Source organism: Saccostrea echinata, unplaced genomic scaffold, assembly GCF_033153115.1.
Source record: "Saccostrea echinata isolate AGI-Se365-2 ecotype Australia unplaced genomic scaffold, CSIRO_AGI_Sech_v1 ptg000009l, whole genome shotgun sequence".
NCBI classification, from domain to species: domain Eukaryota; kingdom Metazoa; phylum Mollusca; class Bivalvia; order Ostreida; family Ostreidae; genus Saccostrea; species Saccostrea echinata.
The window spans coordinates 46,760,876-46,783,327 of record NW_026889758.1 but is presented as its reverse complement, the minus strand read 5'-3'; the positions used below and the strand labels follow the sequence as shown (position 1 = coordinate 46,783,327).

Genomic DNA, 22,452 nt, shown 5'->3' with positions numbered 1-22,452 from the left:
CCCATGTAAAATATTCATCATTTTTGGCAATCCAACCAAATATTCACTATTTTTTGAGAGAGGATGTGGCCCTGCACTTCAACGAACTTGAATTCCATTCACTTAAGGATGATTTTGGGCAAGTTTGATTGAATTTGGCCCATTGATTCTGAAGAAGTTGAAAATGTAAAAACTTAAAGGCAATATAAGGACACATAGATGTTGGATATGCTTTGATCAGAAAAGCTCATTAGAGCCTTTAGCTCAGATTAGCTAAAACATAAAATGTTCTTATAATGAAGACAGGCAAATGTTAATTTCTGAAATGTTTCAGCAAGGTATGTAACAACTGATAAGGACTGTCTTCTGTGAGCAAAATTCATTTTCTTTAAAAAAAAAAAACCCAACTCATCTCCCTTAATTCAAATATACAATATTTCTTTTGTATTTCTAGAAATCAGAAATATGAAAAACTACAATGACAAAATAAAAATAAGAGTTATTCTTGGTCATATGTGTTTTATTCAGACATCTGTTTTGCTAAAGAACATACATCTTTTGTCTCTATGAAAGATATCTTCTTTGTATAAAAACAAGTATACTTTTCACTCTCTTCTGTCTTAAATGCCAAATGTTCTCCCTCTCATTTTATCATCTAATATTTAAAGTTTTTCATTTTATAAAAGACAATTGATTGTCATGACTTTGGTTCAAATATTTGAACCTGTACGTCTCTAGTGAAAAAGCCCATGTATTAAAATGAATAACCCTCTAATAATCCATTCCACCCTGTTCATCCTTTAAGTAATGAATTCTTGATATTTTTAAATACTGAATTTGTGCTTTCTTGTGAAATGGACTACATATTTGGGAGGTGAATTTACATAAAATAGTGCAAAGTTGAGCAGACATATAATGCAGGAATGGAAACAATACTATAAAACCCTCATACAACGAACAGAGAAAAATGGATAATTACATATGTAAATACATGTCATATAGAAACAATGTGGTATTCTGGTACCATAAATGCATTATATACATGTTAATTCTCATTCACCTCAACTAAACCACAAAAAAATTATACCAAAGAAGTATCAAATTATCTAGGTATACACTGTAAATGACAAATCAAGGGAGCATATTCAGGAAAAGTGAATATCAACAAAATGTTTCTAGTAAACAGTATAATCACATATTATGAAAGCTTCGGATTCACTAGCCTTTAAAGTTATCCAATATGACTCACATACACGAAATGCTGATATTGTATACATCAATAATACAGACTATTTGAATATATTGTTAATAAATTAGAAATGGGACTTTTCAATCATAATTGTATCATATCACATACAACAAGAACATATTATACAATCTGTGCTTATATTTTTCACAATGAATAAATTTTTACCCAGTTAGATCCCAAATTTGTTAAAGTATGGTACGTCAGAGAATATATTTAGATCCCAAATACTGTTAAAGTATAGCATGCTTAAGTATACATGTATATCATAAAGCTGAAGTCATTCTTGTCTTTCTTCAATGGAAAGGGATTAAAATGCACTGTTTAATCCTCATGCCTTTTTATTGTGCATTAATATCTGTTTGTTCCTATGTCTGAATTAACTTTTCTGAATAGAATCGATGAGCCGTCAGGTAAATCTGCATCATCAATATTCATACTGTGACTTTATTGTTTACATGATTTAAACTCTGGTGAAATATGGTTACAATAACCCTGAACATCACCCCCTCCCCCACAGACACACACACAGATACACAGCAACACAATCAAATACATGTTTACAGAGCTTGGTAAGTTCATGAATTCAGCAATGTGGTGGAAATATGAAAGTGTATCACGATGTGATTTTTTTCAAGCATAGTTTGACCATAACCTAAACATGGAGTGAAAAAAATTATCAAAACTGGTGCAATTTAAATGCAAATGTAGTTAAAGGCACTATGTTAAATGCCTCACCTTAAAGCAGACCAGATAAATTTTTAACCAATTAAAAAAAATGAGGACAAAAATAAAACACAAATTACAAATCTGGAAACACAATCACAATTCTTGGCTAACATTTACTTGAGTACTTGAATCATGGAATGATAACATTATCTAGCTAAACCCATGCTTGATAGTAAATGAAATGCAGATCCTAATGCCCAGCTTATTTCTGTTCCATTCAATTTCTTTATCACCTGAAAAGAAATAATTCTTGATTTATTCACATACTGACACAGGTTTTTCTTTTAGATTCCTTATTTTAGCATGTTGATTTTAAAAACTAATTCTTACTTATTGGTACAAATAACACAATTAAATTACAACAAGCAAAATTAAAGAATTGTGGTCCCCTGCTTTTGGTATCTTAGTGGTTGGGATGCAATTATTTATGAAATATTGCAACTGTCTTGTCTGTTTGTCCTGTCTTGTCTGTCCATCATACCAAAATGATTTAAATTTTTTGATAAATAAAATTTACATTTTTTTGAAACTGCATAAAACTTCAAGATCAAGGGGTCAAACATCATAATACAGTCCAAAAGGTCTTGTCTCAAGTACTGTTCAAGTAAAAAAAAAAATGAAAGTCTCGTCTCTTCTAGAACTAAAGTTACAGCCAAAGTTAAATTTTTAAATAAGTAGGTAAAACTTCTAGGTCAATATCATGAAGTAAAAATTATGGCTTTTTCTGAAAGGTATTGTCAAAGGTAATGCACATTTAAAATATGAAAGGCCTTAGATTCCCTCATTCAAAAGTTATCACCAATGTTAAAATTTTTTAAAAGTACTGTAGGTTAAACTTCAAGGTCAATTAAGAGGTCAAAAACCATACCCCTGATAGAACATTCAGAGACCTTGTAACAGGTAATGCACATGAAAAATATGAACTACCTATCTTCATCTCATTAAAAGTTAAATTATCACCAAATGTTGATCCTTTGGAAAAGTAGGTCAAACTTCAAGGACATAAAAGAGTCAAAATCAGAATATTTGGAAAGGTCTTGTTACAGGTGATGCACATGTCTTTTCTCATTCAAAAGTTATGATCAAGGTTAAAGTTTTTGTGACAAACAGACCAACAGACAAATGAGATTTAACTCCCACGGATTTTGCTAAAGCCCGAGACAATAAAATACTTACTATAAAATAAAATATTATGTACTTATGCTGATGTTTTCCAAATCAACACCATATTGTACATGTTGGACTAATGTATATCCATTAAACATACTAATTACGGAAGTGAAATATTTGATATTGCTAACTTAAGTTTAAAGAGAAGTTTTTGGCTTTTAAGGCATTAAGAACAATTTCCATCACACTATGGCTCACCTCCAGTCCTTTGTTTGATCGTATGTGGTAGCCATCATGAAGTAAAGCATAAATGTAGGTCAAATCCATCCCTAGATATGGATGATCCGGTAAAGGATTGGAAAAATCTGTTCAAATAAAAATTAGGCTCATTGAAAACTGGCACTACGTCATCTTCAGCCTTGTTACAATCAATAATCCTTTTTCATAAATGCACCATTAATGTTTTGTTTCAAAATCAATTACATGTAGTTGAAGAGTAAAACACTATTTCAATTTCTCATTTTATTATTGAGTCATTCACTGAGAGAATCCCCTTTCATCTTATTGCTCAGAATACCTACAATGCTTAGCTGCTCTTTTGAAATCTTTTATAGTCATCTGTCCACCATTTTTTGCTACAATGTCGAAAGGGGGACAATTTAACACTTTTTTTCATTACATGTACATATGTAACAAATTGATTAGTTAAATGACAATTTTAGCATTTTTTGAACACAATGAAAACACTTGTCACCTGATTCACATACATGTAGTAAAATTCTGATACAAAGATCAATCAATGAATTTTCTATTACCTATAATCCCAGCATCTTTGGCTCTATCAAAGAAATAGGAGAAGATATAGATATCTGCATTACTAAGTTCTTTAACGTCCACCATATAATTATCCACAAAGGTTACGGCATCCTTCAGACAGGCATTAAAGGAGCTGCCATTAGTCAGGGCACTGTGTAAAATATAGAATAGACAAAGCACATGAAAAAGGTCTAGGTAAGACAAGGTTACCTACTGGATTGTTTATTATTGAATGCTTAGGGTAGACTGAGGGGTTCATTTTAATAATTGAACAAAGTTTGTTGAATTTCCTGTAAATCTTTAATGAAATATAAAAAAAAAATTATGCATTCAGGTAAATAAGATTAAAAATAAAGTGTTCTGCATCTATTTATGACAAAAACTCTATGAATACTAACTTTGAAAATGTCAACAAGCAAAAGCTCCATTAAACATTAAAAGAATAGTGAGCATGTATAAAAAGCATTTAATAACAAGCCTTTAAAACTACTTTAGTTTTTACTTTTCAAAGTTCAGCAAAACCCAACACTGTTAATATAAAAAAAAGTTATTGAAATTTGTCCATAACTTTTGTTATGTTGATTTCAGAAAATGCATGTCATATTTATCTATGATTTTGAAATATTTTAACACACTTTTCCCCCTTTCAAGTTATGACACAACTGACAAATACTGACATGCTGTTTGATATGTTTGTAAATGGCAATACCACCAGCAGTACATACTGACAAGTATTTTTTTCCCCTTTTCTCACCAATCTTGGGTTGAAACCCCAAAGCCACAAAAGGAAAAAAAAAGAAGAAAAAAAGGAAAGACTCATCAATTGCTTGTCAGACATTTTCAGCCAGAAGAATTGATTACAAAGCACTGCTTTTTCTCAGTTACCATTCTCTTGCTTATGTTTATTTCCCAGTTTTAAAGACTTTGGTCAGATTACCAATCTAGTGGCACTTGTAAAATTGAGAAAGGGGAGTGCTTATTAGATCATCCTTTTTTAAAGATGAATTTTGAAGTGAAGAAAAAGGAAGGAGAGAAAACATTAAAATACATTGAACAGTATTTTAAATTAATTGTTTTGCCTTACTAACCAGGGTGTGCTAACCCAAGAAAACTTTTTCACTTGGTACATAGAAGATAAAAAGATTTAAATTGTGTCATATGTATGCCATTGTGATACCAGTATAAATTATCCATGCATAATTTTTGTTGAGTATTAACCAAATTCAATAGATTTCATCAAATGTATCTGAAGTGAGATGAAATCATCAATGGAATATAATCAATAAAAATCATGTTTTTTTTAAATTCCATCACTATTTGGTTATTCAAAATAGTAGCTTTTATCTTTCACCAAGCGTTATACATCTATTATGCACATCTTAGGAAAAGAATTTCTTCTCTCATTTTATACCTTTCTTTTATCAGAGAACTTTAAGTTTACAGAAATGCAAGGAAAAATTAAATACAAAGAGAAAAAATAAAAATAGATCCATAAACGATTACATGTATTCAACTAAGAGAGATGATACAGTCAATGGATATCAACCTCAAAACTTAGCACAAGAGGGATCCTAACTTTTTTTTCATTGATGATAAATATCCACAAATAAAGTATTCTTCTAATGGTTATTTTGTATTTCATCTCTGACTTCCAAATATAACCTTGACTTCACAGGAAGCCCTGATATTTCATTTTAGCAAAGATGGAATCTCTATCTCTATATTCAATAATACTTAAAAGGCAAATAATGTAGACAGATAGACAAAACAGATGGAAAGACAAGAAAAATATATGTTAGATTTTTGGTAAAATTTTGATATAATCATCTTAAAAAGCTTTAGACCCCCTCTTTCTGCATATGTCAACAATCAAATCCCAAAATATACATTAAAAAACAACACCCACTCCAGACTTTCAATACAAAGTTATTGACTAAGTATGAGGGTAACATTCAATGTATGATAAGTTGGACATGAAGACAAAAATATTGGCTACAGGCATCAACAAATCATATGTTGCCCAAGTCTCAGCCAATAACTTTTGTTACACCCTCCACTCGCATGCAACATTTGTCTAAATCGAGTTGCCATTGGCAACTCGTGTATTTATTTTGGGTACTTTTGTTAAGCCAAAATGCTTATGACCTATTTAGATGTGATATAAGCAAGCCAGTAATTTTATCACTTCCAACCTTTGCATAATCATGATTTGAATATAGGACTTCGAATTCAATACTTTGGGTTAATCTTGGACAGGGTGCAACAAAAAATAAAACATGCCAAAAAGTGTTGAGAATCATTCATAGAAGACATCCCAATACTTAATACATAAGAACTTATTTCATCAAAGAAAATGACCATTACAAAAAAATTCACTGTCATTCAAAAGGAATTCTGGGAAGATTACCAGTATGGGTACCAGGTATTGTTAAATTTACTTCAGAGTTCAGACACAAAAAAATTATTGGAAGTTTTAAAAAACTTCTTGCACTTGTGATTTTTTATAAGGGAAGTCCATATTAGGAAAGATGTGCCTGCAAGTATGTAACCAACAAAATAAAAGATGATATGGGGATAATGTGGATGCATAGTTTTTAATCAAGGAATCAAACCTGTATTGAACACTGTGCCTATGTTCTCTGGTATTCCTGGGAAGAATAAGGGCAAATTTGTATGTATGACTGTAATCTATGCACTTCAAAATTTGTACACTCAACTTTGTATGGATGTGTCAACATTAAAATCTGAAATATTTAGCACAAGACAGAACACAGGACATTTGCATACTTACCGTACTTGAAATTTGTGTGATCCTAATCTAAAATGTCCTGAGAATTTATGTGGCAAGCAAGGGCTAGAGAGAATGGTAGTATTTGCTACTTCATCTGTTGAAAATAAAGATATATTTATTTCTTGAGTAACATAGTATAAAAAATTTCTATCCTGAGAGAAATCTGGCTAAAAAAAATGACTGAAATAAAGCTACACTTAATACAAATTTTCTATTTCATTTGTATGAATACATGTAATATATACACAACTGTATTATTTAAGGGAGGAAAAAGTAAGTAAATTCTACTTTTTTTACCTGGCTTTTTATCATTGGACAGAAGAGAAAACCTTGCTGACATTAAGCCTTGGCCAAGATAGCTAGAAAAAAGAATTTCAGTTAGTTAATACAGGTTTGCTTAACAAACTGCAATATCTGAATCTTGTATATGTCCAAAAACAGTAATCTTGGAGAAATTTAATAAACATTAAAGAGCATATGTCCTACTTCATAAATCACTGAATCACAAACTAAAGTTTCTGCTGATGAAACTGACCTTTTTTCTTATGAGGAAGACAGGTAGGCAGACAGTTAATAAGTTTTCAGTTATTTTTTCTATATTCAATCTCATCTGCCTGGTTGACAACATACCTGTGTGTATATAACTTGTGGCTTCTGTTGAACAGTGTAATTTTACTTGTAAAATTTTTAGGAACAGCTTTTATGGTTTCCTATATAGGAAAAAAAAATCATATCATCGACACTCATCATCAAATTATTTAAAATACTCTAAATGTACAGTATGTGTTCATTATGATATCATACAGAAATAATATACTAAGGAAATACTCTTGCTTCAAGCCTATCCTTATATATACTGTATAAGTGGAATTTTTAGTGAGACGCAAATTTAGCAGTTTATCCTAAAAAATCAGTACTGTATTAATTTTTAGCGAGAAGTAATTTTAGCAATTCAATGATGCCTAGAAAGACAACAGTAACCTCCAATGCAGGAAGAATTGTTAGCGATATTCAATTTTAATATCCCCACAAAAAATGCCAAAATTGAATCCTCACTAAAATTTCTACTTACACGGTATACAATCTTTATCACATCTCGTTTTTTTTTAAGTAAAACGTCCTTTATCATGTACATGTGTACATCCAGAATAAGCAAACAATACTTTTTGTTTGGCTATTAAAAAATATACACTACATAAAAACTGAACTCCATAGTTAAAATTTACCCTGTGTTGAGGAACAAATGTAATTTGTGTAGATCCTCCTCCTAAATCCAGAGCAGCCACTGTTTTGTTGCCACTAGTGAGGGTACCTGTAAATTTATGTAAAGGCACTAGATAGAGTATTATATGTACTAATCTTATCTTTATATCTATCTTATATTTACTTGTTTGAGCTTCAAATCTACTACACTTGTCTTAAATTCCTTATTCAGTACTTTCTAGCAATGCATATAACTTCTGGTAACCCAAAATGCTTCTGATAGAAAGAAAAAAAAGAATTTTGAATTGCAAAATTAAAATGAAACAATCACAAGAAAGGGCTTACCTATAATATAATTCAGTGTTATCCAACTGAAAATTCCTGCAAAATTATTACATCTACAAATTATGGTATGTTGAAACAAAGCTCATTACATCTAACATCAAACATACGAAATACACACACTTTTTAGTGACATCAAATTAAATTGTAAGAATGTATGAACACACACCTTCATCAATTCCATCCATTATACTGATTTCACCCAGAGGAAATGGATATTCTTTAAACATCTGTGTAACCTAAGAATTAAAAATCTACTTACTTCACTTTACTCTACAATATACATTACTTGCCCTTTAAGTTTGAGGTTTTATCCATATTTTAAAAAATTGCTTTCAAGTAAATTATTCAGTATCTTTTTTTTAGGTGTTAATTTTTCTTATTAGTATTTTCATCACAGCACTAATTTTCAAATAAATTAAGAAACATTTTTTCACAGTACATCTAAGGTTACAATAAATTCTACCTCATTAAGAATGTTGTCAGCTGCCCCTTCAGGCAATAGACGGAGTCCCGCAGTGGCTTTCAGAGTTATTGGTGTTGACCTCTGCTTGGCTTTTGGAATAAAAGCTAGTGCTTCAATTACCATAGGCCTTAATGACTCAGCAGCCTTTAATAAACAAAGCCCTCAATATTAAAAATTTACATAATAACAAACATAAAGAAACAAATGCACATGATGTACTTAACAAAATGCACTGTCATTAAAACAGGAAAAGAATTTTGCATAATATTACTTTTGCTAGTATTTGTTTACTTTTAAATACATAATTATTCATTATCACAACTAGCTGCAGAACTGTAGCTCTCTGGTTGAGAAAATTCGGACAGATAAACCAGAGAGCTACAGATCCAAGCGTTGTAAAAACCTTTTTTGTTGCTCACTTCAGGTATTATTTCTTGTATTTCATGCGTTCCACCGCTTCAAACATGGCATCCAGTAATAAATTATATATTTTTACTCCTATTCCTGACACTTTATTTACCTTTCAACAGTTCCAAACGACCATATGTAGTCTTGGAGTATCAGTTAAAAAAAATGCATTCCGAGCTCCATGTGATGCTGATAATAACACAACCGATCGGTTTTATTTATCTTATTTTTTACATACATATTGTTTTCTTTACAGACAAATGAATATACATGATATTTGAACCTCCAGATTTTTTATTCATATTTTCTCGGCAAATGGATGATCTTTTAAAAACGTTTTTTCTGCACGACTCCCAACATGGATGTTGGAATGAGAAATTTTTTAAAAATGATATTCCAAGGTCACATAGGGTCATTTGGAAACAGTTGAAAGGTAAACAAAGTATGAAGAATGGGTCGGAGTAAAATATATGAATAATTTTCGGATACCATTTGTGACTTGAGGGAACGCATAAAATATAAGAAATAATACCCGAAGCGAGCAACAAAAAAGTGGCGGCATAAATCGAAGGTTTTTACATCACTTTGATCTGTAGCTCTCTGGTTTATGTGTCCTAATTTTTTCTCAACTAGAGAGCTAGTTCTGCAGCTATATCACAACTGGAAGAGTCATGCTTTTTTCACTGAGATGACTTATGAATACCTTAATGACACCACAGTGGTCGTAATCATACAACACTGTAACTATGGCTTTACATACACTGGTAAATACTGTTTGTATACTTAATTCAAATATTGTTCTATTTAAAAACAAGAGGCCCAAGGGCCTTAACGGTCACCTGAGTACAATACAACAATTTAGAGGATCCATAGAGTATTAAAATGAAATGAAAGGTGAAGCTTTGTTGCCCAAAAGTAAGAAAAATAGGGTGATCAGGATCAACAAAATAATTAGTCTACTATTCATTAACAGTTCATAAATTAGGTTCTAATCTGTTCCCCATTTATCACTATCACCATACAGTATATTAAGAAACTTTCAGTGCTTTTGAACTATTTTAATTCCTTGTTGTAATCTCTTACATTGGCCTCTCTTAGTCTTTGATGAACATTTAATAAGACAAGTTATTTTTGTCTCATTTTTATTTATCTATTACTTACAAGTCCACATGATCATTAAAACTACGAAAATACTTTTTGTATTATACGATAAAAATTCTTGCATAATTCTCTTATTCTATTAATTTTTCAAGTACATTATTTACAATGATTAATTATCAAAAGTAAACGGCAAAGGGGAATAACTCCTCTCAGTAGAATGCAAATCAATTGAGCCCTGGCTAGGACCAGAACACTTGACCAAATGGTCCAGATGTTCAAAAATCTGGTAAAAATACCCTTCCTTATTACAACTTTTACACTTTTTGCCTCTGATATGCCCAAGTGCAGAGAAGATTTTTAAAGAAATAATGCATTTTCACTACAGATTCACAATATTATCAGTAGAGCCCCTCCCCACCCACCCCCACCCCCCCCCCCCTTCACCACCGAGAAACACCAGAGCCTCTCACCCTGGGACCAGAAGTTTCAAGTTTGCTCATCATAAGTAATCACTTTGTTTAACTGCTTAACATTAAGGAGCAGACAGGATTATTTAATAGAATTAATGCATTTTCACTACATTATCAACAGCCCCACCCTTATACCAGCACATCTGACCCAGGGGTCATGCAATTCACTACTCTGGAAGAAGCACTCTTGCTCATCATAACTATATACTTAGCTTCTTTGCTTTTTTACCAGAAGCAGAAAAGAATATTTTCAAAGAAATTTTGATTTTTCACTATATAATCAATAGAGCCCCCCCCCCCACCTTTTGACCAGAACCCTTGACCCTGGGGCCATGAAATTATCAATTTTAGAAGAGACATCCTTGCATATCATAACAATGTACTTAGTTTGTTTAAATAGTACCCAGGGGCAGAGAAGAAGATTTTCAAAGAAATAATTCACCTTCACTGTAGGAGCTATATAGCCCCACCCTAGCACAAAAACCCCTGTCCCTGGGGCCATGAATTTCACAATTTTGGAAGAGGTGTCCTTGCTTATCATAACAATGTACTTAGTTTGTTAAATAATACCCAGAAGCAGAGAAGAAGATTTTTAAAGCATTAATGCATTTTCACTATATAATAAATAGAGCCCCGCCCTAACATCAGAACCCCTGACCTAGGGGCCATGAAATTCACAATTTTGGTAGAGTTACTCTTGCTTATCATAACAATGTATTTAATTTGTTTAAATAATACCCAGGAGTAGAGAAGAAGATTTTCAAAGAAATAATGCACTTTCACTATATGATCTATATAGCCCCCCCCCCCCCCCCCCCCCGCACCAGAACCCCTGACCCTGGGGCTATGAATTTCACAATTTTGGTAGAGTCACTCTTGCTTATCATAACTATGTATTTAATTTGTTTCAATAATACCAAGGAGTAGAGAAGAAGATTTTTAAAGAAATAATGCACTTTCACTATATGATCTATATACCCCCCCCCCCCCCCCAGCACCAGAACCCCTGACCCTTGGGCCATGAATTTCACTATTTTGGTAGAGTCACCCTTGCTGATCATAACTCTGTATCTAATTTGTTTAAATAATACCCAGGAGTACAGAAGATTTTCAAAGAAATAATGCACTTTCCCTATACGATCTATATAGCCCCACCCTAGCACCAGAACCCCTGAACCTGGGGCCATGAATTTCACAATTTTGGTAGAGTCACCCTTGCTTATCATAACTATGTATTCAATTTGTTTCAATAATACCCAGGAGTAGAGAAGAAGATTTTTAAAGAAATAATGCACTTTCACTATATGATCTATAAAGCCCCGCCCTAGCACCAGAATCCCTGACCCTGGGGCCATGAATTTCACAATTTTGGTAGAGGGCTCAATGCTTATTACAATCATGTCAACAGTTTGACTGCTTGATGTCCAGGAGTAAAGAAGAAGATTTTTAAAGATTCCATTAATTTTGATGGTTTTAGCCCCACCCCTCAGGCCCCAGGGGGGCAGGGACCATGAAATTCACAAATTTTGTTCCCCTTCACACATAGATGCCATATGCAAAAATTGGCTGAAATTTGTTCAGCGGTTTCAGAGGAGAAGCTGAAAATGTTCAAATGTTAACACACGACGGAGGACGCACGACGATGGACGAAAACAATTAGCAATAGGTCACCTGAGTGACTCAGGTGACCTAAAAAAAGGCTCACTAAATGAGGATCATTTGCATAAGCTGACAGTCCCGGCTTAGTTGTCTTGAAAAGTTCCTTCTCTAATTTCAACAAACCACCTAGCAATAAAAAAATACATGTATTTATAATCAGCTTCAACTCATATATGCATATTGTAATGAAATATTACAATAGAACTTCAGTAAAAAAAAATCTAAGTAGTGAAAAAATAAATCGCTCATGACTCTGCTAATATTTTGCACAATCAGAAAACATACATCTTGCACACCCCTTGTATCAGGGTGTACAAAGTTGTCCCAATGAGTGTTCAGAATATTTACAAATTCTAATTCAAATACATGGACTACCTTTCATAATTTTGAACTTGAAAACATGAACTCTTGATCCAGTGCTTCCTGCATCAAATACAATGGCATAAATATCCTTTTCACTGTTGATACCATAGTTTGGAGTAACCTGTGCAAATCCATTATTTCCCTTTAATTGTTCATGTGGCACATTCAATGTGGCTTCTCCATTAAATACATATGGATTTTTCTTGTCCTTAAAAATGGAATTCCTGATGAACTTGTGTTTAAAATCATCATATCCAGTTACCACAAGGATCAGAGCAACAACTAACACAACTGCCAGAAATCCACTGACTCTTCCACGGAGCTGATACATGCTATAGCGTGGTGCTGAATTGAACATCTTTCTGCATCATTGCTAATTATTCCTACATGTGTGAAAATATCTGAAATATATAACATAGAGCTTAAAATATGTTAAGGTGCAAAGATTTACGGTTCCAGATGGCTCTCTATGGCTTTGGAATGGCATAGTTTCTGCCATTACATTGCATTATGATGAAGGGGCATAACTCTAACAGGTGTTTCACCTATTTTACTTTTACAACAATATTTTGGAATCATTTAGAGGTAAATTAAGCAAAAGATAACATGCTTTAGGCAGAAGAATGTGTATGGTTGGTGTGAAACAAATCTGAAGCTTGCAACAAAAAAGTGTTGCTGTAAATCAAAGGTTATTTCAATGGATGGCTTCCTAGCTCTCTGGAATGTCTGTCAAAATTTTATTTCCCTCAGAGCTACAGTTCTGCAGCTAGCATCTTACAATGTATCTTTTTAAGAAATTTCACATTAAATTAATGTGATTTGAAATAAGAAAATTAAAGTTTTTTGTGAAAGTGTGACTACTCTCTATGACCCTTGCTTAGGAAATAACTGTCTTCTCATTCATTATTTGCGACAATTAAATGGCATTAATGCTGATTACTGGGTTGCAAACAGAGTTTAACAGATTTTTGTGACCATTAAATCAGCATTAACAGTAGAAAGAAACAAATGAAAAGATAGTTATTCCAATTCTAATGCAATTTATGAATTTTGTTTAATGTTTTCATCTTATCTCGTTGTTTTTTTTTGGGGGGGGGGGGGGGGTGTTATAGGAAACATGTAATGAAATGATTTTGAATGACATTGTGTTTTTGCATCATTCAATTACAATGTCACAATCAAAAGTTTTCACTCTCATTAATGCTCATTCAACTGCCTAAGCCATCAGTGCTTTAGCAAATCAAAATGTGGATTACAAAAAAATTGCATTAGAATGATGGATAAACACTGGATACAGTGATCCAAATGAGTTTGTCATGTTATGTCATCTTCGCAAGCCAAGGGTTTAGATGTGCTATGTAGGCAAAACAAAATCCACTTGAACACAGGAGTTCGCAATTTTATCAATAAAGTCGATTGACCAAGCCATGAGCTGGCTTGGTCAAAAGAGTGATTTCTATTGACTTTATTGATAAAATTGCAAACTCCTGTGACTTGAACAACTTTACAATACTTCTTTTTTGAATTCAAATATATAATTTCTAACGTTACAAGATAATTCGATAGGCAACTAAAAAATTATGGTCTTACTTATTAGCTCTTTGGCTAAAATGTTTTTTCGCCCATGTTCGTTTCTGGTTGATATTCGTTGTTCGTGTCCTTTTGAAAGCCAAGTCGACTGGGCTCTATCAGTCTATTGGATATTTGTAGATACTGGTAAAGGCATAAATAATCGAAATATCCAGCCGAATCGAATCTCAGGGCTACGAACATCTCATTCAATTACTCCATTTAGTAATTTACCTAAGCCCTTCTTTCGTCATCAAATTTTGACTGACGTGTTGCTCTATTTTTACTGCCGTCGTGCTTGTTTACTACTGACCGGAAGTAATGATTGCCCGTGACCTTTGAAAAGGAAATGAAATAAAAAAAATTATTACAAAAAAAAAAAAAATAAAAATAAATATATAATTATCACTTAAATTGTTACTGTCATCCAATATTTTAAAAAATGAAGAATAAAAATCTTATTTTTATCGAGGATATAAAATTTTCCTCGGATCATGATGTTACCATAACACTGCGAAAACAATATGGCTGCCGAGGTCTATTAGGAGAAATATTGGAAAAAAGTGTTTATGGTCAAGGCTTCATAAATTTGCATCAAAATGCCGAAGAAAGGCAAGAAAGGAAAGGGAAAAGGAAAGAAAGGGTGCGCCAATTGTTGCATAGTTCATTTGAACTCATAAACAAAGATTTTAACATATTTATTGCAATTTCATACATCTGATTTCTTTGTTTTGTTATTTGATTTGTGAATCTTTAGTAATATATATAAAATAATCAGATGAATCGACCCTTTCATTTTGTAGAGAAATTATAATTGTTATTAGATATGTTCAAAGGGGAACTTGTTAAACCAAATTAAGGGAAAAAAACTTGTAGTTAGGTATTGATATATTATAATTTATCTCGTATCATTAATATTGTAGTTAATGTTGTAGTTTAACTGTTGTAAATGTTTGTTGATTTGTTTTTTATTTATCAAACTCTTACATTTTTAGAAATGGGTAAGTTTATCATGAATACCCTACACAAGAATGATGTTTCAATGTTGTGTGTGCTTTCAATGACTTTGTAGGCAGATGGACTGCTTATCTGTAATGAATGGGGCTTTTGTATCGATTACATGTCATACATTGTTAACAGATTTTGGCATGGCATAAATGAACATTTTAACAAAGGAAAAGACTTTAAAATCAATTTTGTTTTAAGAATATTCATTCATTCATGCTATGCTATTCTACTGAGTGTAAGAAATGGGAAAAGGGAAATTTGCATGTATATGTTCAGTGAGATGCCTGTTTTCTGATTGCAGCTGATTTGAAAACTGTGCACTAGCTACACATTCCGTTTCCCTGTGAATGTGAACACAGTGTGTTATTACAAACATATTCCTCAATTGTTATTAATTGTCATTCATTAAAAACAAGTTCATTTGAATTTTTTCTCCAAATTATGAAATATAATCATCCTTTTTTTGGGGGGAGGGGGGGGTCTTTTGAAATTCAGGTAACTGTTGATGTTCAAAAAAAAAAATAGAAAGTAAAACTTCAGAGCATTGCATTTTCTGCACTGTTATTGGATTATCATTGAAGATGGAGGTATCTTTAAGCTACTAGGTCTACAGAAAACCAGTCCTTAATTCCCCTCCTTTTTTGTTAAATATCATGATTATTCATATCTGACATAATTAAAGTATAGAAGTAATAATACAAGTATATTATCCTTTAAGATACATACATTTTTGTAATAATATTGTTAGACAGTGATTATATAATATTCAATGGAATCATGTCATTTAAATGAGTCTGTTTCAGAAAAATGATTTGCCATGCTTTGCATTAGAGCATTTTCTATTTTGTTACAGGAAAAAGGGAAAGAAAGGATCTAAGAAGAATGAGTCAGTTGCAAAGATTGCAGCAGCCAACTCCAAAGTTTGGGAGACTCGACTGGAGATTGCAGAGACCTCCAAACAGGAATACAGGTAAAATTGTTTTTCCAAAAAAATATGTATAATTGTTATTGCCAAATTAAATTACTCTCATGCTGATATATAAGATAATTTAGAATACATTTACTTTGTTTCCAAAATTGCATATCCTGACTTTTGCTTGGTGGTTAAAAAAACAAACCTGAGGCCATTTTTAATAAAATTGTTTGGTTGCCCTCTCCCGAGCCCTAAAAGTGGCCTGACTCAAACCTTTTTTTAATCTCCAGGAAACAATAATTTTTTTTATGCATTCTGGAAAATAGACTTTGAAAATTCAGTATTGATGTTGAAATTTTCTGAGAAAAAAAATTCTCACCCAACCCAATTTTTTCATCCTGAGTCAGGAGATGGAAAACAAACATTATTTTACAGTTGGCCTGAGGGATTATTGTGGGAATGTGGATCCTAGCTTTCAGAAATTACATATACATGTACTGATAAATGTCTGATTAAAGAATTCGCATTGATTAAACAGGGAGCATGCTAATCAGCTGATGAAGGAAAATGATCAGCTCCAGGACATGATTAGAATCACAGAAAAGGATACTATAGAGTGTTTTACTTTGCTACAGAAAAAAGATGAAGAGAAGAAAAATGAGGTTAGTATTTTTTCTGTTTGGAATTATGTATTAAAACAAAATAGGGTGGATAACATTTATTTTTCACAAGATTTGTTCATTTAATGAAAGATTGGAAATTAAAAGTATTATCTTGTTAGAAAAAAAAAACAGTAGTTAATATAGATTTTATTGAATAGAACTTGTGCTAGATAGTGTAATAATAATATGATTTTCTGGCAGAATGAAAGGCTAAAGCAATCAATCCGAGAGCTGAAAAAAGAACACAGAAAAGAAAAAGAGAATATTGTTGAAGACTTCAGTACACAAATTAATGAATTGGAGGAGAAAGTAGCAGAGAAAACAAGGGAGGTGGAGCTGATGCAGAGTGAACTTAAAGTGGTCAAGGAATTCAGGAGGAAGAGAGGTCAGATGCAGAAGGAGCTGGATGATGTAAGTCAGAGGTGGAAGATTTTTCAAATTTACTGTAAACTCATATTGATTTAAATATACCAGTATATATACTATGATTGATAAACATATTTTTATTTGTAGATAAAAGAAGCTATGTATAATGCTAATCGTGATCACAAGGGCACACTGACAAGAATGGAACAGAAGTTTTTTGAAGAAAAGGTAACAATTGAACTTTCATTATATCATATGTGTCAACTTTTTTCATGTCTCATTTTTTGAAAGAGTTCAATGTAAAATTCTGAAATTCAAAATGAATGTGTTTGGATGAAGAGTTATTGGCCTTTGTCACAAGTTTCATTATTTATGCCGTTTGAATTGTGGCTTATCGCCATCATTTTGTACAATTGCTAGATGAGATTACAACAAGAAGCCAATCAGAAAATAGCAGAATTAGCTGAAAGAGCTCACACAGAAGCAATATCGTATGTAAAAAGTTTGTCTTATAATTCATAAGAATATCGTAAGTAAGAAGGGTGTCATAATTTATAAGAATTTGCTTGTTGCACCCATTAGGAAATAATTTTAAGAGAAGTGTGTTGAATTGAAATTATATTTCTGTTGTATTTCATTTTATAAAATTTCTTTCTGGAGGTTAAAACTTTCTTTGAATCACTTAAGGATCATAAAGAAGATTTATAGTGAAGGTTCCAGTATGCACTCATGAATCTTTCATAAAGTCTTTTCATCTCATAGCCTGAAAATAATGCATTTTAAAACTATATTTAATATAGAAATCTTGATGAAACCACAAAGTCTGTGTACAAAGAAAATGTACGTTTATCAGAAGCCTTAAGTTATCATATGAAGGAAGGGGAGGTCCTGAAGAAACTAAGGGACAAACTTCAGGAGGAAAATGAGCAACTTCGGGGGGACAAAGAGCTGAATGACATGATGGTCCAAGAGAAAATTGTGCAGGTCAAACAACAGAAAGAACAGATCAGACAGGTGAGAATATATAGATGCACAGGTGGGGAGGGGGTGGGGTGGGTGGGGGCTATGGGTGGTGAAGTAAGTATTTATTACATGTGAGGTTGAAACTTTGAAATTTAGGAATTGATGCAAAGCATCTACAAAATTAAGAATTTTGAGAATTGATAGAAAACGTCAACAAAAATACATTTTCAACGCAGGCATTTGTTATTTCTATGTTTGTGAAAATAATAGTACAGCAAACATGGTCTAAAAGTTTATAATTTGCTTAAAATAGAATTGTGTCTCATTTAATCAGCTAATCATACAATCATATGTTATTATAAATCAATATGTTTAATAATACTATTACACCTATTTTAAAGTTGACGGAAAAAACCCAAACTTTGGAGAAGTCTTTAAGTCACATGTCACGAGAATTTAACACTGAGAGGAAAACCATTGTACAGCAGGCCAGGACTGAAAATGAGGCCGCCAAAATTGAGCTTGCAAAACTTCAAAGAGTGATTGACCTTAAGACTAGGGAAATGAACAAGGTCAAGAGACTGGCCAAAAATATTTTGGATCAGAGAACAGAACTTGAGCGGTTCTTCCTAGAGTCACTGGAACAAGTCCGAATGGAAATTGCTGCTAATCAGTACGTTAGATATCAAATATATTTACTCTGTTTACTCTAACTTATAAATCAGTTGAAATGACGGGATTTGATTTTTTTTAACATCATAAAAAACTAATCAAATAGCCAAATTTTATTAGCTTCTCTGAGCTTGAAGAAGGTAAAAATATGTGTTTCACAATTTCTTTGTCAGCAAATAATAATATACAGCATGATAAATTCACTAGAAACAAGTAGCAGTAGCTAATTTTTAAAATATATCTTTTTTCACTTCATACTGCATTTTAAGAATTATATACATGTACATAAAATAATCAATCATTTCATTAAGTCTAAATTCAAGTTCAGTTGTTCACATTTGATATTGCATGATCATTCACTGGTCTATTTCGATTGTTGTTTTGTGGTCAATGCAATTTTCTAGATTACAGTAATACATGTATATGACGTTGCTGAAATAAATGGATTTCAATCCATGAAAAAAAATTGCTACAATTTTTTTCCCACATATAATTTTTTGATATAATTGTAATTTTTGCACATTTGTCATGTATCTCTCTTCTGTGTAACACACTTTAAATATCATTAAATTTTTATCTCAATTAATACACCAGCAAAGCTCAATGCTTTGTTAAATCAATTTTAAAACCTGAGGACAGATATTTAGTCAGAATTTAAAATCATGCACTAGAAACTTGTCTCAGCCCTTGAAAATTCACAGTCAGCTGATGATATGAGGATTTTAACTTGCTGAATGTTGAAGTCAGATACTCCATGCATTTCTAGCCTCAAAAATGTACTTAGACATAACAGTTAAAATGCAAGAGTAATAACTTTGCAATTTATTTCTGAATGATCATTTCAAGGAAGACTTCATTAATTTTCAGGGCCCAATATCGTGTTGATGCTCAGGCAGCCTACCAGGAAAAAATGCTGAAAGCCTTTGCAGGAAAAGGGGAATACCCTAAAATCCGAACATTCAACAAATCTGGCATAAGCACAAACAGTGTGTACAAAGATCTTGAGGCTGCAGAAAAAATGTATGTTATATTCATGTGTATATTGGTTGTATATACTTATTAAACTCGAACATTAACCTTTTTTTTAACTGAAACAAATAACTTCAAATAATTTAGAAAGTAACTCGAATATTTACAGTTGTAAAATCTTGTTTGGTTATAGACACGACACCGTTGCATTGCATGAAGTACATGTAGATGTGATATACATGTAGTAAATGTATTGGAAATGTGTTCAAATTTCAAACCAAAGCTTGAATCATCTTTCTTAACTCTAGTATGCGTTAGGTGACTAACTCTACATCTCCAACACTGCATTATCAACCCCACTTCTTTGTTGTTGTCTGATTTTGAAAGTCAGTAGGATTGGAAAATTTCTTTTCCTCATCATTAGTTTCTGTGTTTTCCCATCCTTTTCCTTATGTTGTCCTTAACTAAATACTGATATTCTATAATTTTGAGACATTTTTCACAATTTATACTCTTTATATTTGCGCTGCCCTCTGTTTTCATAGGAAGCAGGCCACGTAAGTTTGATAGCATCATTCTCTTCATTATACTTGATTATATATTATACATTTCACTTTTGTCATTGGTATTCTATCTGGCATGTTCACTGCATGGTGATTTTATACTGCATGCAGAATATATTGTTTGATTCAAATAAAATATTTTGTCCTATTTTCTGGAACATTTACATAGCATGCTTGTTTCAATTAGTATTGATATTTTAAAAAGTTATTGACAGTGAATGAACGGTTATAGAGGATTAGAGTCAAAATGTATTAAAGTATCAAATGCCTTATGGAATTGTATCTAAAAATTGCTTACATGTAGCTAAGACAAAATTTGATGTTAGCTCATTATTTCACAGGTACGACATTTCCGGTAAAGTGGACATCAGTGACCTGACTTGGGAACAGAAGGAAAGGGTTATTCGTTACCTATTTGCCAGGATGAATGGAGGGGCAAAGGTCACTAAAATGAACTCTGACCCACCCCTTCCTGCCATAGAAAACAAAGTCCAGAGACTCAGTATCTCACATGAACCAAGGTAAGCTTCATGAAAATTTAGAAGGTTCTTAAAGCTGGACAACTGAAAGGTTAACTGTACATTTTATATGCCCCACCATGAAATTGGTCGTAGCATTTAGTGTTACCCCTTTCTGTTCATCAATCAGCCATTCTGTTATAGTTAGTTTTTTTGGTCTATTTTTTGATGTGCTTGTAGATGATGAGCTGATTTGATATTAATGACTTACAGATCTTTAAGGTCTCATGTTGATTGATCCATGTTACATTTAATAAGTTATTTGCTTCTAAGAAGCAGCTTAAAATTTCTGATCATTCACTCTTTTCTGGACTTTTTTTTCCCCCATGCACTTCGATTATGAACTGATTTTGGTTATTTCTCTTGATATTGATAACGACAGATCAAGTTTGAGTTTCATGTTGATTACTTATTTTTTTTGAAAGTTTTATTTATCATTCACCTTTGAAATTTCTAATTATTTGCTGTTTTCAGACTTTTTTTCTGATATGCTTGTAAATCATCATAAGCTGACAACTGATTCAAGAAAACAGCAGCAGAAATATGATATTCTATTATTTTTTTTTTAAAAACTAAAATGGACAAAAATAGTACTGGCTATACAAATAAAGTATAGTCAACCTTCATTATCTCAACCTCTACACAGACAAAAGTGGCTCGCATGAAAATCACATGAATTTCACCTGAAAATTTTGTGAACACATTCGCATGAAATTTACATGCCGAATTTTTGTACAATTTTCCCATAAATTTCATTCAAAAAGGAAAACTTGTGTAAATCATGCCAGCCCCTGTGTATGGGGCAAAAAAAAAAAAACAAAAAACTTCAAGATCTCTGGAAATCGCAATTTTTTAGGTTTTAAAATACATATTAAATAAAAACTTCCAAATCCATGGGTTTTTAGATATTAATGTTAAACTGTACTTTTTATATAAAAAAATATCTATATTATGTTGTCCACATATATAAATAAATAATAGCTTTCCTTTAATTTTCAGTCCACCTGATGAACCTGACAACACCTTTTTGACCCAGGCTCAAATGGATGCCCCAGAAATTCCAATTCAAACCAAGTCTGGTACATTTGTTGCTGAAACTGCCCAAGTTTCTTGAAGGAACAGATTCAGTGCTAAACTACTGTGATGTATTAACCAACTTATTTACAAAAAAAAAAAAACCTTCAGGGCAATATAAACCATAACAGAAAGTGTATTTGTTACTTTCAACAAGTGAGGCAAACCTTTTCTGAAGTTAATTGTACAAAAAAAATTCTTTTGAAAGTATTTAGTATATGTGATAGAATTTACTTTTGAAGGCTGTGAGAAAGATGAATGAATGTTGTTTTATTGTTACAGTATGTATTTCTGATAAAAACTAAAAATACCTAATTACTGTTTTTTAAAAAAAATCTTTTGTATTACTGCTGAAGTACATTATTTGTAAATTTTCACCTTAAGACTGTGTCTGTGATAATAATGTTTTGTTTATAATAAATATGTTTTTAAAAAGACATTTAAACATTCAGATTTTTCCTAAACCACCTGTAAATCATCTTGCTGAAAAAA

General features: G+C 32.1%; 2 protein-coding genes across 3 annotated transcripts; one reads left to right on the top strand and one right to left on the bottom strand.

The window, feature by feature from the left end:
* Window positions 1-478: 478 nt before the first annotated feature.
* On the bottom strand, window positions 479-14,539 carry LOC133182919 (ectonucleoside triphosphate diphosphohydrolase 5-like). Its single transcript, XM_061317774.1, has 14 exons — window positions 14,274-14,539; window positions 12,696-13,084; window positions 12,367-12,446; window positions 8,683-8,826; window positions 8,386-8,455; window positions 8,220-8,255; window positions 7,898-7,983; window positions 7,302-7,381; window positions 6,969-7,030; window positions 6,672-6,765; window positions 3,880-4,031; window positions 3,646-3,699; window positions 3,323-3,429; window positions 479-2,187 (listed from the first exon to the last, which is right to left on the bottom strand). Exons 2-14 carry the CDS (start codon window positions 13,039-13,041, stop codon window positions 2,101-2,103), a joined length of 1,398 nt encoding a protein of 465 aa, XP_061173758.1. The 5' UTR covers window positions 13,042-13,084; window positions 14,274-14,539; the 3' UTR covers window positions 479-2,100.
* A 234-nt stretch (window positions 14,540-14,773) lies between these two features.
* LOC133183831 (basal body-orientation factor 1-like) lies at window positions 14,774-22,260 on the top strand. Of its 2 annotated transcripts, XM_061318736.1 has the most exons (12): window positions 14,774-14,895; window positions 16,114-16,230; window positions 16,712-16,835; window positions 17,037-17,246; window positions 17,349-17,429; window positions 17,622-17,692; window positions 18,002-18,215; window positions 18,566-18,837; window positions 19,704-19,856; window positions 20,351-20,362; window positions 20,710-20,889; window positions 21,886-22,260. In XM_061318736.1, exons 1-12 carry the CDS (start codon window positions 14,852-14,854, stop codon window positions 21,998-22,000), a joined length of 1,593 nt encoding a protein of 530 aa, XP_061174720.1. In that variant the 5' UTR covers window positions 14,774-14,851; the 3' UTR covers window positions 22,001-22,260. The 2 variants fall into 2 exon arrangements, with proteins under 2 accessions (XP_061174720.1, XP_061174719.1); XM_061318735.1 differs by lacking the exon at window positions 20,351-20,362 and having other exon boundaries at window positions 21,886-22,258.
* Window positions 22,261-22,452: the final 192 nt, after the last annotated feature.